Source organism: Mirounga angustirostris, unplaced genomic scaffold, assembly GCF_029215605.1.
Source record: "Mirounga angustirostris isolate CCGP_5_RB_7025 unplaced genomic scaffold, mMirAng1.0.hap1 SCAF_8, whole genome shotgun sequence".
Lineage (NCBI taxonomy): Eukaryota > Metazoa > Chordata > Mammalia > Carnivora > Phocidae > Mirounga > Mirounga angustirostris.
Genome location: NW_026991716.1, coordinates 34,028,467 through 34,041,206, shown reverse-complemented (window position 1 = coordinate 34,041,206; position 12,740 = coordinate 34,028,467). Strand labels below are relative to the sequence as shown.

Sequence of the window (12,740 nt, the reverse complement as noted above, 5' to 3'; positions counted from 1 at the left end):
ACCTGGGATTTTGGGGGGGGGGCCCAGAGGGCGCTCTCCTGCCCCCATCTCTTGTTCCTACTTAATCATCTCAGGAGCTGTTATTTATTGAGAGAGCACATATTGTTTGGCCAGATGTTTGTGTTGTTTTTTTTTAAAGATTTTATTTATTTATCTGACAGAGACACAGCGAGAGAGGGAACACAAGCAGAGGGAATGGGAGAGGGAGAAGCAGGCTTCCCGCAGAGCAGGGAGCCCGATGCAGGGCTTGATCCCAGGACTCTGGGATCATGACCTGAGCCGAAGGCAGACGCTTAACGACTGAGCCACCCAGGCGCCCCTGGCCAGATGTTTTATAGATGTTGTCTTAAACCCTCATGCCAGCCCCGGGAGAAGGCATTACTGTTCCCATTTTATGAAGGAAGAGGCTGAGGCTCAGAGAAGTTAAGTAACTTGCCTAACATCTCCCAGCTAGTGGGTAGCAGAGCCAGGCATTAGGCCCAGATTGTCTGCTTTTCCCGTTTCTCTAAGGCATCTCTCTCCTCTGTTTGCTGTTCCTTGACGAATCCCCTGCTCTAGAGTAGTCTTAGCACTTAGAGCACTCTGAAGCCATCCTGTTCATTTCTGTTCCCTTGTTTGCTATCCATCTCCCCAACAGTGCTCCTTTGTTGTTTGCTTTTCCTGATGATCTCCGGCACCCACGCAGAGCGGCCGGCTCGAGGCATTTGTTGTTTGACAGACTGAATGAAGGGATTATGATGTCATGCTGCCTCTTGACACAGGTCCTTGCCTGGTTGCCTTTGGAACAGAAGATGCTGCTGCGGGCCTTGCCTTCCCAGGGCGCGTGGAACAAGAGGCTGAGGTTAAGTGAGGCAGAGCCTTTGGGGGCCTGCGACTTGGTGGGGACTCTGTTGGTTCAGGGTCCGAAACACAGTTCTAGCCATTCCAGGGGTGAGCAGAGTGGGGGAGGCTGATTCATGTTAACGAAGCTCAGTGGGAAGCCACGGGCATTTTCCCTTTGCTCCAGAGGGAAAATCTACATCTCGAAGAAGTCAGCCGTGGGAAGCAGAAAATCAAATAGGAATCAGAGTAAAGGGAGTAGGTAGTTGTAATGGTTAGTGTCAACCAAAGAAACCTGATAACCTCAATGGGCAATTTTTAAAAATTGAAGTGTAACTTAGGTATAGCCAAATCTTAAGCAAATAACCCGATGGATTTTTACATGTATGTCCACTCATATAACTACCACTCAGATTAAGATGTAGACATTTCCACCGTACCAGATGGGATCCCACCTTCTCCCCAGAAACTTCTGGTGTGCCCTTCCCAGTAAATAATCCGTATCCCCACCCAAGGGCAACCACTGTTACTTTAAAATCGGTTTTTCCAGTTTTGAATTTCAGACACATGAAATCATATACTATTTACTCTTTGGTGTCTGAGTTCTTCCACCCAGATTGTCCATGTGAGATTCAACAGTGCCATTGTATCTATTAGGAGTTCTTTTTATTTTATTTTTTATTTTTGTGTAATATTCCATTATATGAATATACCAGAATTTATTTATCCATGCTAGTCTTGATGGACATATGGGTGGTCCTCGTTTTTAGCCATAATGAATAAAGCTGCTATGAATATTCTTAGACCTATTGTTTTGTTGTCATAAGCACTCATTTCCACTGGGTACTACCCAGGAATGGAATTGCTGTGTCATGAACCATACCCTCGTCTAGCTCGAGTAGGTACTGCTAAAATCTCTTCCACAGTGGTTCTATCATTTTAGAGTTTGATACTCTTAAGAGTTAATGTCATCAAAGGGAGTTAGATCATCTTAATGATGTCATCATTCATGATGCCCGGTCTCCAGTGAGGAAACGTGGCTGGTGGCCAGAGGCCTTTTGTCTGCTGGCCAGGTCCTGTGTTTTCTGGCCTCTGCTGGCCAGACCCTGAGAATGTCAGGCTCTCCAGCTCCTTTTCAGTATTCCTTATCAGTCACAGAACCTTCTGTGGTTATAACACTATTTGGCTACAGGCAAGCCACAGTGTCCAAGATTACAGCTTATCTTCCACTGGAGCCTGTTCTATCAATGTCTTCCTTGTGGAGAGGCACCCCAGGCCTCTTGTAGACATCGATGGGACCTTCTGGTCTTATCAGCAACTGGCATGCACATCATGCATGGCGGGGGTTGTTTCCTGATGAGATTTCCTGGGGTCCTTGGCCACAGATGACTCTCTGCCATGGTATGGTGATGTTCATGCATTTTCGTCGCAGAGTGTGAGTTTCAGACCCATTCCCCGGATTCCAGGGTGCATCTTATATATGGACTACACGCTGATTACAAATGTATAGAAAGTGTGAGTTGAGAAGGATCTCAGAGGTCTTCTAATCCACTCCCCCGCTATAGGAGGGGAAACTGAGGCCCATGAGGTCTGACTTGCCCAAGGTTGCATAGCTTGTCTCTGACAACTAGCCTCAGTTCATTCCTCTATGGCAGCCAGGCAGGCAGGATGGTTGTCTGGACACTCAGACTCTAGGCTGCTGGTAGCTGTTACTGTTTGCAGAGACTCTCGCGGTTCAACATGTGTTGCCCCCAGTCGCTGCCCCACAGGCTTTTTGACCTACAGCTGGGCTACCTCTGGGGACCCACCTCTGTAATTAGTTCATGACTGTCCCATCTGTGTTGGTTGGAGAGGCTCCAGTAAGGTACTACTTGTGGTACCTGCAGGACACATCAGGGTTTACTAAGCACGTCTCATCTAGCCTGTGTCACTGTCACACCCACCCTCGTGAGTTCTCAGGGCTGGCAGCATTCTCTCTGTTTTAGAGATGAGAAAATAAAGGTCCAGGGGCGCCTGGGTAGCTCAGTTGGTTAAGCGACTGCCTTCGGCTCAGGTCATGATCCTGGAGTCCCGGGATCGAGTCCCGCGTCGGGCTCTCTGCTCGGCGGGGAGTCTGCTTCTCCCTCTGACCCTCCTCCCTCTCCTGCTCTCTGTCTCTCAGTCTCTCTGTCTCTCAAATAAATAAATAAAATCTTTAAAAGAAAAAAAAAGAAAAGTCCAAAGATCACTCATGGTTTACTCCAGGTAATATATATTATATAGGACTTTCTCCTTCACCCAGCAAAAATCTCCCCTATTCTCTGAGGCCTGGTGAGAAAGCTGCCTCTTCTAGAACCTTCTGTGATCCTTCCTCTAGCAGACTCTCTCTCTCCTCTGATCTCCTAGGGCCTTCTGTATCTCTTTTAAGATGCTTAGCGACATCATCATGGGATAGTCTTGTAAATTCATCCATTCAACGTTCACTGAGTGCCCACTGTATTCAAGGCTTGTGCTGGGGATAACAAGATGGAACTCATGGTTTGGTAGACAGAAGGACAAGAGCCCTGGATCTGGCAGACAGGCAGAATGATGCTCTGCAATGATGCTCACTGGGGGAGTGATGGGTACAGAAGGAGGGAGGGCGCCGGTCAGTCAGGGGATGCTTCCTGGAGGAAGTTACACATTTTATGTACAGGTTTTACCTCATCTTTGTGCACCTCTTTGGGGCAAGGACTCTGTTTTCAGCCCCTTGTGCCCCTGGTGCCCACCTCCACTTTCTCCACCCTCAGCTGTGAACAGACAGGTATGAACTCGGGGGCCTTGCCCTCCTTTTCAGAGCCCAAACAGTGCTGGGCTGGGGGCTGGACACTTAGGGAGGGGCTGTGTACTTCTCCCAGTCATTCATCTTCCCTTTGGGTGTCACAGCTGTGGTCCCCTGGCCCTGGTCACTGTGAGAAAGGCCAGGGAGGAGCCAGTCTTTTGAGAGCTTCCAGGCCCCTGGAGAGAGCTTCCATCCCTTAAAGAGGTTGGCCCAGGCTCAGGGAGCAATGAGGGAAGAGTAACAGGCCTTTGGGTGAGGGGAATGAGCAGTCTGTGGGACTGGGAGATATCTTAGTCAAGCTCTCTACAAGTAAAGCCTGGGATGGTTGAGAGGGTGCAGGTCAGGCATGGGATTTGTGAGAAAGTGCTCTCAGGAGACACTGGAAGGGGAAGCAGCCAGGCAAAAACGTGGTTCAGTTGCTTTAGCTCCCAAGGGGATTCTGGAGAGTAAATGGCACCATAGTCATCCCACCAGCGGGGTTGGTGGGGGGCGGGGTGTAGCTGTCAGTCACTGGGCTCCGTGTGTGCGTACTGGGGAAAGGGGTGATCTTGTGGGCATTTCTGGCCCAGGCAGCTCCATGGCAAAGGGCAATTCCCAGGGGAAGGGGAGCTCTGTGCACCTAGCAGCTAACACTCAGCAGCTGGGGGGTGGATGCCCCCGCCAGGTATAGGGAGCTGTGGGGAGCACCGGCAGCTTCCACTACAGGGCCTGCTGAGACAGTGATACTCACTGAGTGATAACCAATCGGTATAGATACCCACCGAGCCCCTCATGCTCATCAGCTCACTGAGAGCACAGATCTCCTGAAAGGAGAGTGGGATGAGGAGGAACTGCCCCCATCCTGAGTCCTTGACCTTTCTGGTTCTGGCCTGGGGCCCTGGGAGTGTCCTTTCCAGAGCTCAGCAGGTCAGGCCTCTGAGGAGTGGCCTGGGGAGGTCTGGGCTTCCTCCTCCTCCCACTTACGTACTCAGAGGAGGGAGCCTTAGACCCCCTCTGGCCTTGGTGCCTCTTGCCTAAACCTGTGTCTCCACCCCCCCCTCGCCACCCCCAGCTCCTGCTCAGGCTCAGATTGTCCACGCCGGCCAGGCATGTGTGGTGAAGGAGGACAACATCAGCGAGCGTGTCTACACCATCCGGGAGGGGGACACTCTTGTGCTGCAGTGCCTTGTCACGGGGCATCCTCGGCCCCAGGTAAGCACCCCCCCCCGCCCACGGCCTTGGCTTCTCACTCCCCACCCCGCCCTGGGATCAGAGCTGCCAAAGAGGCAGTGGGAGCTGGGAATAAGAGGCGCACGAAGTTGGCAAGCCAACACAAGACAGAAGACTGGGGCGGGGAGAGAGCTCGAAAATGAACTCTGTGGGGCAGGGCTGGAGGCCGTGAGCTTATTCTCCTGAAAACACGGGATGACTGAGGGGACAGATTAAATGGCAGTTGTTCAATTCCACTTCATTCCTGTTGTATCTGCTGGGCAGACGCTTCCTCAGATGCGCCTTCCCCCTCAGTCTGAGGGCAGACCTCACCCGCCAACACCGTGTTGGCGCTTCCTCCAGCGTCTTCTCTCTGGAGCCTCACAACCAGGCTGTGGGGGAGACATGAGGGCTTCTGGTACACAGCTGAGGAAATCAAAGCTTGGGGAGGTCGAGTGAACCCCCAAGATCGCACAGCTCCTGGGAGCGTGGAAGCAGAATTTGAATCCAGAGCCAGTGTTCTCTGTCGCTTAGCACACTTCCCCCCAGTGTGTCCGTCTTTGGGTTGGGGGGTTCCGGGAGCCTCTTCAGGAGGCTTCAGGTAGGCAAGCCCCACACCCTGAGGTTAAAAGACTGAAAGCAGTTAGAAAGCAACAGAAGAGGAGTACCTGGAAATGCCAGGTATGTTTTTGTCACGGACCAAGTATGTGGTTTAGTCAGAAGGGTTGTCCAGTGATCACTGAAGCTGATGGGAAGAGGCAGGAGGCGGGCTGGAGGGGTGGCTGGAATTTGCTGGCGAGCCGCTGTGGCATTTAAGAGCCGCAGAAAACTTTTCATTGGCTCCTAGGGAGGGCAATGAAATGCAGAAGCATTTGGGGGATAATTTTGGGCACAGAGATGGCTTTGGTAGGTTTGGCCTGGAGATAAGCAAAGGGACAAGGAAACCCCTGAGGACTCAACCTGAAACCATCATCACCGCTTGCTTCTTCTCAAAGTTTTGCTTCAGAGTGATAGTGATGCTGCCAGGCTTCAGGTTGCTGTTTGCATCGGGCGTGACGTCAGGATGGTCCTCCCTGGCCAGGGAGGCCACTGGGCCATCTCTCCCTCAGGCTGCACTGGCCACCCGTGTGTGTCCCTTTGTGCATTGCATTCATGAGTGGTTTATGGCTGGGGCTCAGTGTGTGTGCGCACACACTCTTTTTTATACTTCCATCCACAATGTCATTGTTCTTCCTGCTACCTAGGCTCAAACCCTTGGGCTACAGTATGGCTCTGTGCCATCTCATTCCCCACATCTAGCCAGCCTCTGTGGCTTCTGTTTTTATGTCTCTTGCATGGGTCTTTGTTTCTATTCCTCATTACCTCTGGAGGTCAGACCTGCAATCCTAGCCCTTGGACCACTGCAGTAGGCTAACTGGCCCCCCTCCATGCTTCCCCCTCCAATTCGCTTCTGTACCCAGCTCCCAGAATTGTAATCTTCAAACCTGCTCTATCATAGCACTCCCCTGCTCAGAAACCTTCAGTGGTTTACCTATTAACTACCAGACCCAGTTCAGGCTGCTAGGGGTGGAAGGGAAGACCACCCCCCACCCCAGTCTGGCCCCACCTGCCTTTCCTGTCTGACCTCCACTGCGATCCTCCTCATACCCATACTGTGCTCTAGTCACACGTGCCCAAGTACACCCTGTTCATTCCTGTGTCAGCCACTGCTGCTCACCTCTCCTGAAATGTGTCTACCTCCTTGTTTGCTCATTTCATTAAACACGTATTTATTGAGCACCTGCTATGTGCCCAGCACTGTGAAGATATAGTTCCCGTTGTCATGGAGCATCCAATCTAGCAGGAGAACAGGGAAGGAGCACCTCAAGGCCCACTTTGAGGTCAGGATGGGGGATGGAATGGGCGTGGAATTCCCCACTCCAAACAAATAGCAAGAGAGTGGGAATCTCAAGGGCCAAAATGAAGAAAGAATCTGGAGCAATGGCAGTGAGCAGAAGGTGAAGAACATGGTCCTTGGAGGGGCTTGAACTACATACTCACCTCAGGGATAATAGTATGAATACACGCACAGGGGGTATGAGCTGAGGCCCCAGGTCCATCTATGGTTGGAGGCTAGACTTAGACTCTCTACCTAAAGAAGGAAGCTTGACAAGGGCACCCCCTGTGAATGGGGACCAGAAGCTCTCTGTCCCACAGCCCAGAGTCACAGCAGGGAGCAGACTCTGCTTCAGGGCGTATAAACAAATGGTCGCCTCTAAAGGAGCAGACCCCTTGGGCTGTCTGTTTCTTACACTGTCCAAGTGGTGAGGACACCCAAAGCTGAGAAACTAATATAAAAACTAGTTGGAACCTGTGAACCCATGGGTCTTGGGCATAGGCAACCACAGAGCTACACCACAGACAGGCATGTGAGGGCCCATGTGGAATTTCTGTGGAAGAAAACTCCCATGGACTACAGGCCTGTGGAGTAAAATTTTAAAACACATTTAAAAATACAGTGCCAGCAGGGCCAGTCCAGAGACTCAAAGAATTGAACAAGTCATATCTGAGGAAACAGAGTAAACAGAGCCATCTGAAAGGATCTTGAGAATAAATATGTTTAAAGTGTTTAAAGAGATAACAAAAGATTATACAACCTGATCAGTTAGATACGGGGGGAAGAAACCAAATAGAAATCCTAGAAATAAAAATAATACGGTCTTTTGAAAAATTTGGCCTCAATACCATAGAGATAGCTAAAGAGAAAATTAGCTAATTGGATGATAGATCCGAGGAAATCAACTACAAAGCAGCCCGGAGAAGACAAAGAGATGGGAATTGTGAAAAGGAAGTTGGGAGACATGGAGGATAGAATGACAAGCTACAACATAAACTTAGGGCAGACTAGAGAAAACTGAGAGAAGACAACATTTAAAGAGATAAAGGCTGAGAATTTTGTAGAATTGAAGAAAAGTACAAACCCTGGAGTGGCTGCTCTCTGCATGAGAAAGCTGCCCTTCACCCACTTCTCCCCAGCTTGTTGTTTTCATGGCCTACAGCCTGACCTCTTCGCCGGGATCAGGGGCCTTGCCCTGTCTCAGTAATAAGCAACCCTACCCAACTTTAAGTTGGAAGCTTCCCTACCCCATCCTCCAGTCCTTAAGACTTAATCATCTGGAACTGACCAATTTTTCTTAAACCTCTGCTACTCTGAGTAGTAGCTCCAGTGTCTTGTGTGATTCTTGCTAGCTCCCCACATCTAGGGCAATGTTGATAACAATGGAAATTCATTGAGTGAGTAATATATACTGGGGGCTACATTTAGGTGCTTTATACACTTTGTTTCTAAACCTCTGCAAAGCAGAAATTGTGCTATGTCATAGTTATAGTTATCTACTGCTGCGTAACAAATGCTCTAAAACTCAGCAACTCAAAACAACAAACACGTATTGCCTCACCGTTCCTGTGGGACCAGAATCCAGGAGCAGCTTAGCTGGCTGGTTCTGGCCCGTGGTCTCTCAGGAGGCTGCAGCCATTTGAGAACTGACTGGGGTGGGAGGACCCACTTGCAGGCTACCTCCTGTGGCTGTTCACCTGAGGTTTCCCTTCTTCCCCTGTGGACCCCTCCCTCCGGAGGGCTGCTCATGACAAGCCAGATGGCTTTCCCCAAGATGGAAATCACAGTCCTTCATAACCTGATCTTGGAAGTGACATACCATCATGCCCACTGTGTTATATTGGTCATACAGCCCATCCCGGTACAAAGTGGGAGGGCACCCCAGAAAAAAGGACTAGAGGCTGGGATCGCTGGGGACCATCTTGGAGTCTACCCCATAGACCTCTTCCACAGATGAAAAATCTGAAGTGAGAGAGGAGTAACCTGCCCAAGGCCACTAAAAACTTTATCAAATTCTTAGTCTTACAGGCACTAAGGCACATTTAATCCTCCCAGGAAGCCTAGGTGGGATATTCTCCATTTTCCCAATGAGGAAAGGAAGGCAGGAAAGGTGGGATAACTTGCCCCAATCCAACTTGCCTCTTAACCACTGCACTATCCTGCCTTCTTTAAAGCCTCCTCCCTCTGACCCCAGATTCCCCGGATTCTTTCCCGAGGCACCCTGCCCCATCTGTGTATTCCCCTGGGGGAAGTAGTTTCCCAGGCCAGGGTGGTCCCCACGGGCACTCAGGAAAAACAGTGGGGGCCGGGGGGAGGGAAGGCACGGTCGCCTGGCCTTCAGCCCGGAACCCTACCCCCCACCCCCACCCCCGCACTGCCGCGGCTCACTCGGCCCACCCCGCGGGCCCAGGTGCGCTGGACCAAGACTGCGGGCAGCGCCTCAGACAAGTTCCAGGAGACATCGGTGTTCAACGAGACGCTGCGCATCGAGCGCATCGCGCGCACGCAGGGCGGCCGCTACTACTGCAAGGCGGAGAACGGCGTGGGCGTGCCCGCCATCAAGTCTATCCGCGTGGACGTGCAGTGTGAGTCTCGGCCGGGGGTGCCCCCGGGCCCTCAGGCTCGGCGGGAGGAGGGGGGTGGAAAGGAGGCTGGAGAAGCGACACCTCCGTGGAAGAGCACAGTAGAGGCTTCATCTCTTCCGGACTGAAGGGGTTTACCTGCTGTTCCTCCAGTGTGTCTCACCCTATACCCTTCACGCGTTTCCCTCCCTAATCCATACGTACCTTGCAACAGCCCTCTCAAGTAATCAGGGAGGGTGGGACAGGTTGAATTATACTTTTTTCACAGATGAAATTGAGGTACTGGGGGGTTGTGACTTGTTCACCTGCAAAGGTTCTCTGGACTCTGCTCTGGTGCCCTTCCCATAGTACCTCATGTCTCTGCTTTTGCCCCAGGGGCCTCTCTGAAACTTCCCTACTCCCACCACTTACAGGACCAAGCACCCCTCAGTCCTGGCTGCTGGTTGAATGGGAAGCCCCTAGTCCCTACCTGCCCGCCATAGAGATACCCCCCTTAGCCCCAAGAGGCTATTTCACTGCTTGCCCAGGCTGATCCTAGTTACCCAGAAGCCGTAGGGCCAAGCCAAGGGGCCTGTCTGGCACCATCTTAATGTCTACAATGAACCTACCCATTAAATATGCCCATGCACCCCCACCCAAGTGAGACCCCCAAGTGGTGAGCAATGGAACCTCAGACCCTTCTGTCCCCTTTCAGTCAACCACAGGCCTGCCAAATCCTGGGGCTGAGGGTCATTTCTTGATTTACTGGTGCTGGAAGGGGGTGGCAGACATGGCCCGGGTGTTACCAATGCCCTACCTCCACCTCTGGTCTTTGTTATGACTTCTGTCCAAGTGGGCTGTGTGAGGACAGAATGATGGGACACTTGTCGAAGGATGTTAGGCTGTGGAATGTGGGTGCCTTTGGTTCACAACACTGGCTGCCCATTAGAATGTCTAGAGGGGTCTTTAGAAGCAACTACTGATGCCTGGGTTCCACTTCCAGAGATTCTGATAATTGGGCGTGGGGCCCCGGCATCAGGATTTTTCTTAAACTCTTTTTTTTAAATTGAGGATTAAGCTACATCCGATAGAGTACACTAATCTTAAATGTACAGTTCAGTGAATTCTTATGTCTATGCATGTGTAAACACCATCCAGTTCAAGAGCATTTCCAGGACCAGAAAGTTCCCTCATGCTCCCTCCCAGTCAATAATCTCCTTAGAGGCAATCATTCTTCCTACTTCTGACACCATCAATAAGTTCTGCCAGGCAGTGGTATTACAAAGAAAGTCTCCATGTGATTCTGTCATGCAAACAGAGGTGAGAACCACCAATCTAGTCCAATTTACCAGCGAGGAAACAAGCCCAGAGAGAGAAGGGACTTAGGCAGGTCACACTGCAAATTAACAGCTAACCTGGGATTTGAACCAGTGTCCTGATTTCCAGTCTGCGGCTGCTTCCTCCATCCCATGATGGGAGGGTGAAGATAGACACCTGCATGCAGGGCCGGGGGGAGGGACAGCTGGGAAGCCGTTAAGCCCATTCCCCTGACTCTAATGGGTGGTCAAGCTTGTGGGCTGGGAGAGCATCTGGCTCTCTGGAAGCATCCCTTGAGGGTGGCTTAGCTTTCCCTGCGGGCTGCCAGAAAACCCAGCCCCCCAGCTTGGGGTCAGCTGGCCCTGACTCCACTGGGGCTGTGTCCTTGCAGACCTGGACGAGCCCATGCTGACGGTGCACCAGACGGTGAGCGATGTTCGAGGCAATTTCTACCAGGAGAAGACAGTGTTCCTGCGCTGTACTGTCAACTCCAACCCGCCTGCCCGCTTCATCTGGAAGCGGGGCTCCGACACCCTGTCTCACAGCCAGGACAATGGGGTCGACATCTATGAGCCCCTCTACACCCAGGTCAGGATGGACAGCAGCCGGCCTGGTCTCCTCATGGCTTGCCCCACACTCTTCCTTCTGCACCCAGCAAGGGAGGGGGACGCAGAGACCGAGGCCTTGTGATCCTGTGTTCCAGGGACGATGCCCTGACTCCAGTAATTCTGTTCTGACATCAGAAGCATGCATTCTGATTGGGCTTCAGACAACCCTTGCCAAATGAAATCAGGACAGAAAGGTCAGGGAGGACAGGAGAGTCCCCCAGGCACCAGTCCTCCGGGGACATTGCTTGTTAGGAAAGGCACCCTCCAGGGGCAGGCATGTCATCCCTGCGTGCTGCTGGCTGGCAGAGTATTGGGAACTCTTGGGCAGGCGCGGTAGCAGTCGGGGGCAGAAAGATGACTGCACTTCCCATGGGACCCCTACAGTCCCGGACGGTGGTGATGCAGCTGTCCTACCAGGAGCATCTTTCAGAGGTGGCTATCCTAGGTGGCAAAGCTCCACATGAGGCCATGGCCTGTGGGCCAGCCCCATGTTTGTATGGGTTGTAAGACAGAGCAGGAGTCCTTCCTTACCGTCCATTTCCCAGAGTGGGAAAACTGAGGCTGTCCCGGCCGGTGTGCCCCAGGACAGCACCAGATGCAGAGAAGCCCAAGGTATGGAGACCACAGTATCCACCCCAGGCTCCGGCTCCCTGAGGCTAAACGGTGTGGAGGTTGGAAAGATAGAAATTTAAGTAGGAATTTGCTTCCGCCTCCGGTGCTGGGTGAATGTGGGTGGGATCCCTAGAGACCCAAGCAGGCCCCTCACCCCAGTGCTCTGCCGCTGCCTAGGGGGAGACCAAGGTCCTGAAGCTGAAGAACCTGCGGCCCCAGGACTATGCCAGCTACACCTGCCAGGTGTCTGTACGCAACGTGTGCGGCATCCCGGACAAGGCCATCACCTTCCGGCTCACCAACACCACGGGTACAGGCCTTCCCTGCCCGTTCCCCCCCCCCCCCCGCCCACCTGGGGCTGACTCCCCAGCTAGGAGACAGCGCCCCGCCCCACACAGGACTCTAGGCCCCTCCCCGTGAGCGTGTCTCCACCCCGCCCCCCGCCTGCTCCCTACCCTCTCCCTCCAGCCCTTCCCCAATGGCTTCTCCTCCCCCCTCAGCTCCCCCAGCGCTGCCTCACGGTCCCCTAAGACCCCACTTCCTTGTCCTCATAGCACCACCAGCCCTGAAGCTGTCTGTGAATGAAACTCTGGTGGTCAACCCGGGGGAGAATGTGACGGTACAGTGTCTGCTGGCAGGCGGCGATCCCTTACCCCAGCTGCAGTGGTCCCACGGGCCGGGCCCGCTGCCCCTGGGTGCTGTGGCCCGGAGTGGCACCCTCAGCATCCCTTCAGTGCAGGCCCAGGACTCTGGCTACTACAACTGCACGGCCACCAACAACGTGGGCAACCCTGCCAAGAAGACGGTCAACCTGCTGGTGCGATGTACGTGTGTCCGGAGAGCGGGAGGGAACTCGGAAGGCGGGCGGGGGCCCTGCCCTCCAGGAACCGCCGGGGAACTGGGAAAGGAGCCTGTCTGCTTCCTTTTATCTGTCTGCCAGCGGCTGGACTACAATTTGT

General features: G+C 52.8%; 1 protein-coding gene across 1 annotated transcript in view; it reads left to right on the top strand.

Moving 5' to 3' along the window:
* The window catches only part of MDGA1 (MAM domain containing glycosylphosphatidylinositol anchor 1), a 59,170-nt gene that overhangs the window by 25,582 nt on the left and 20,848 nt on the right, over window positions 1–12,740 (top strand). The window contains exons 2-6 of the mRNA XM_045869802.2: window positions 4,671–4,810; window positions 9,094–9,268; window positions 10,953–11,149; window positions 11,959–12,091; window positions 12,336–12,605. Coding sequence (XP_045725758.1) covers window positions 4,671–4,810; window positions 9,094–9,268; window positions 10,953–11,149; window positions 11,959–12,091; window positions 12,336–12,605 — 915 coding nt within the window. The remainder of the gene's footprint in view (window positions 1–4,670; window positions 4,811–9,093; window positions 9,269–10,952; window positions 11,150–11,958; window positions 12,092–12,335; window positions 12,606–12,740) is intronic.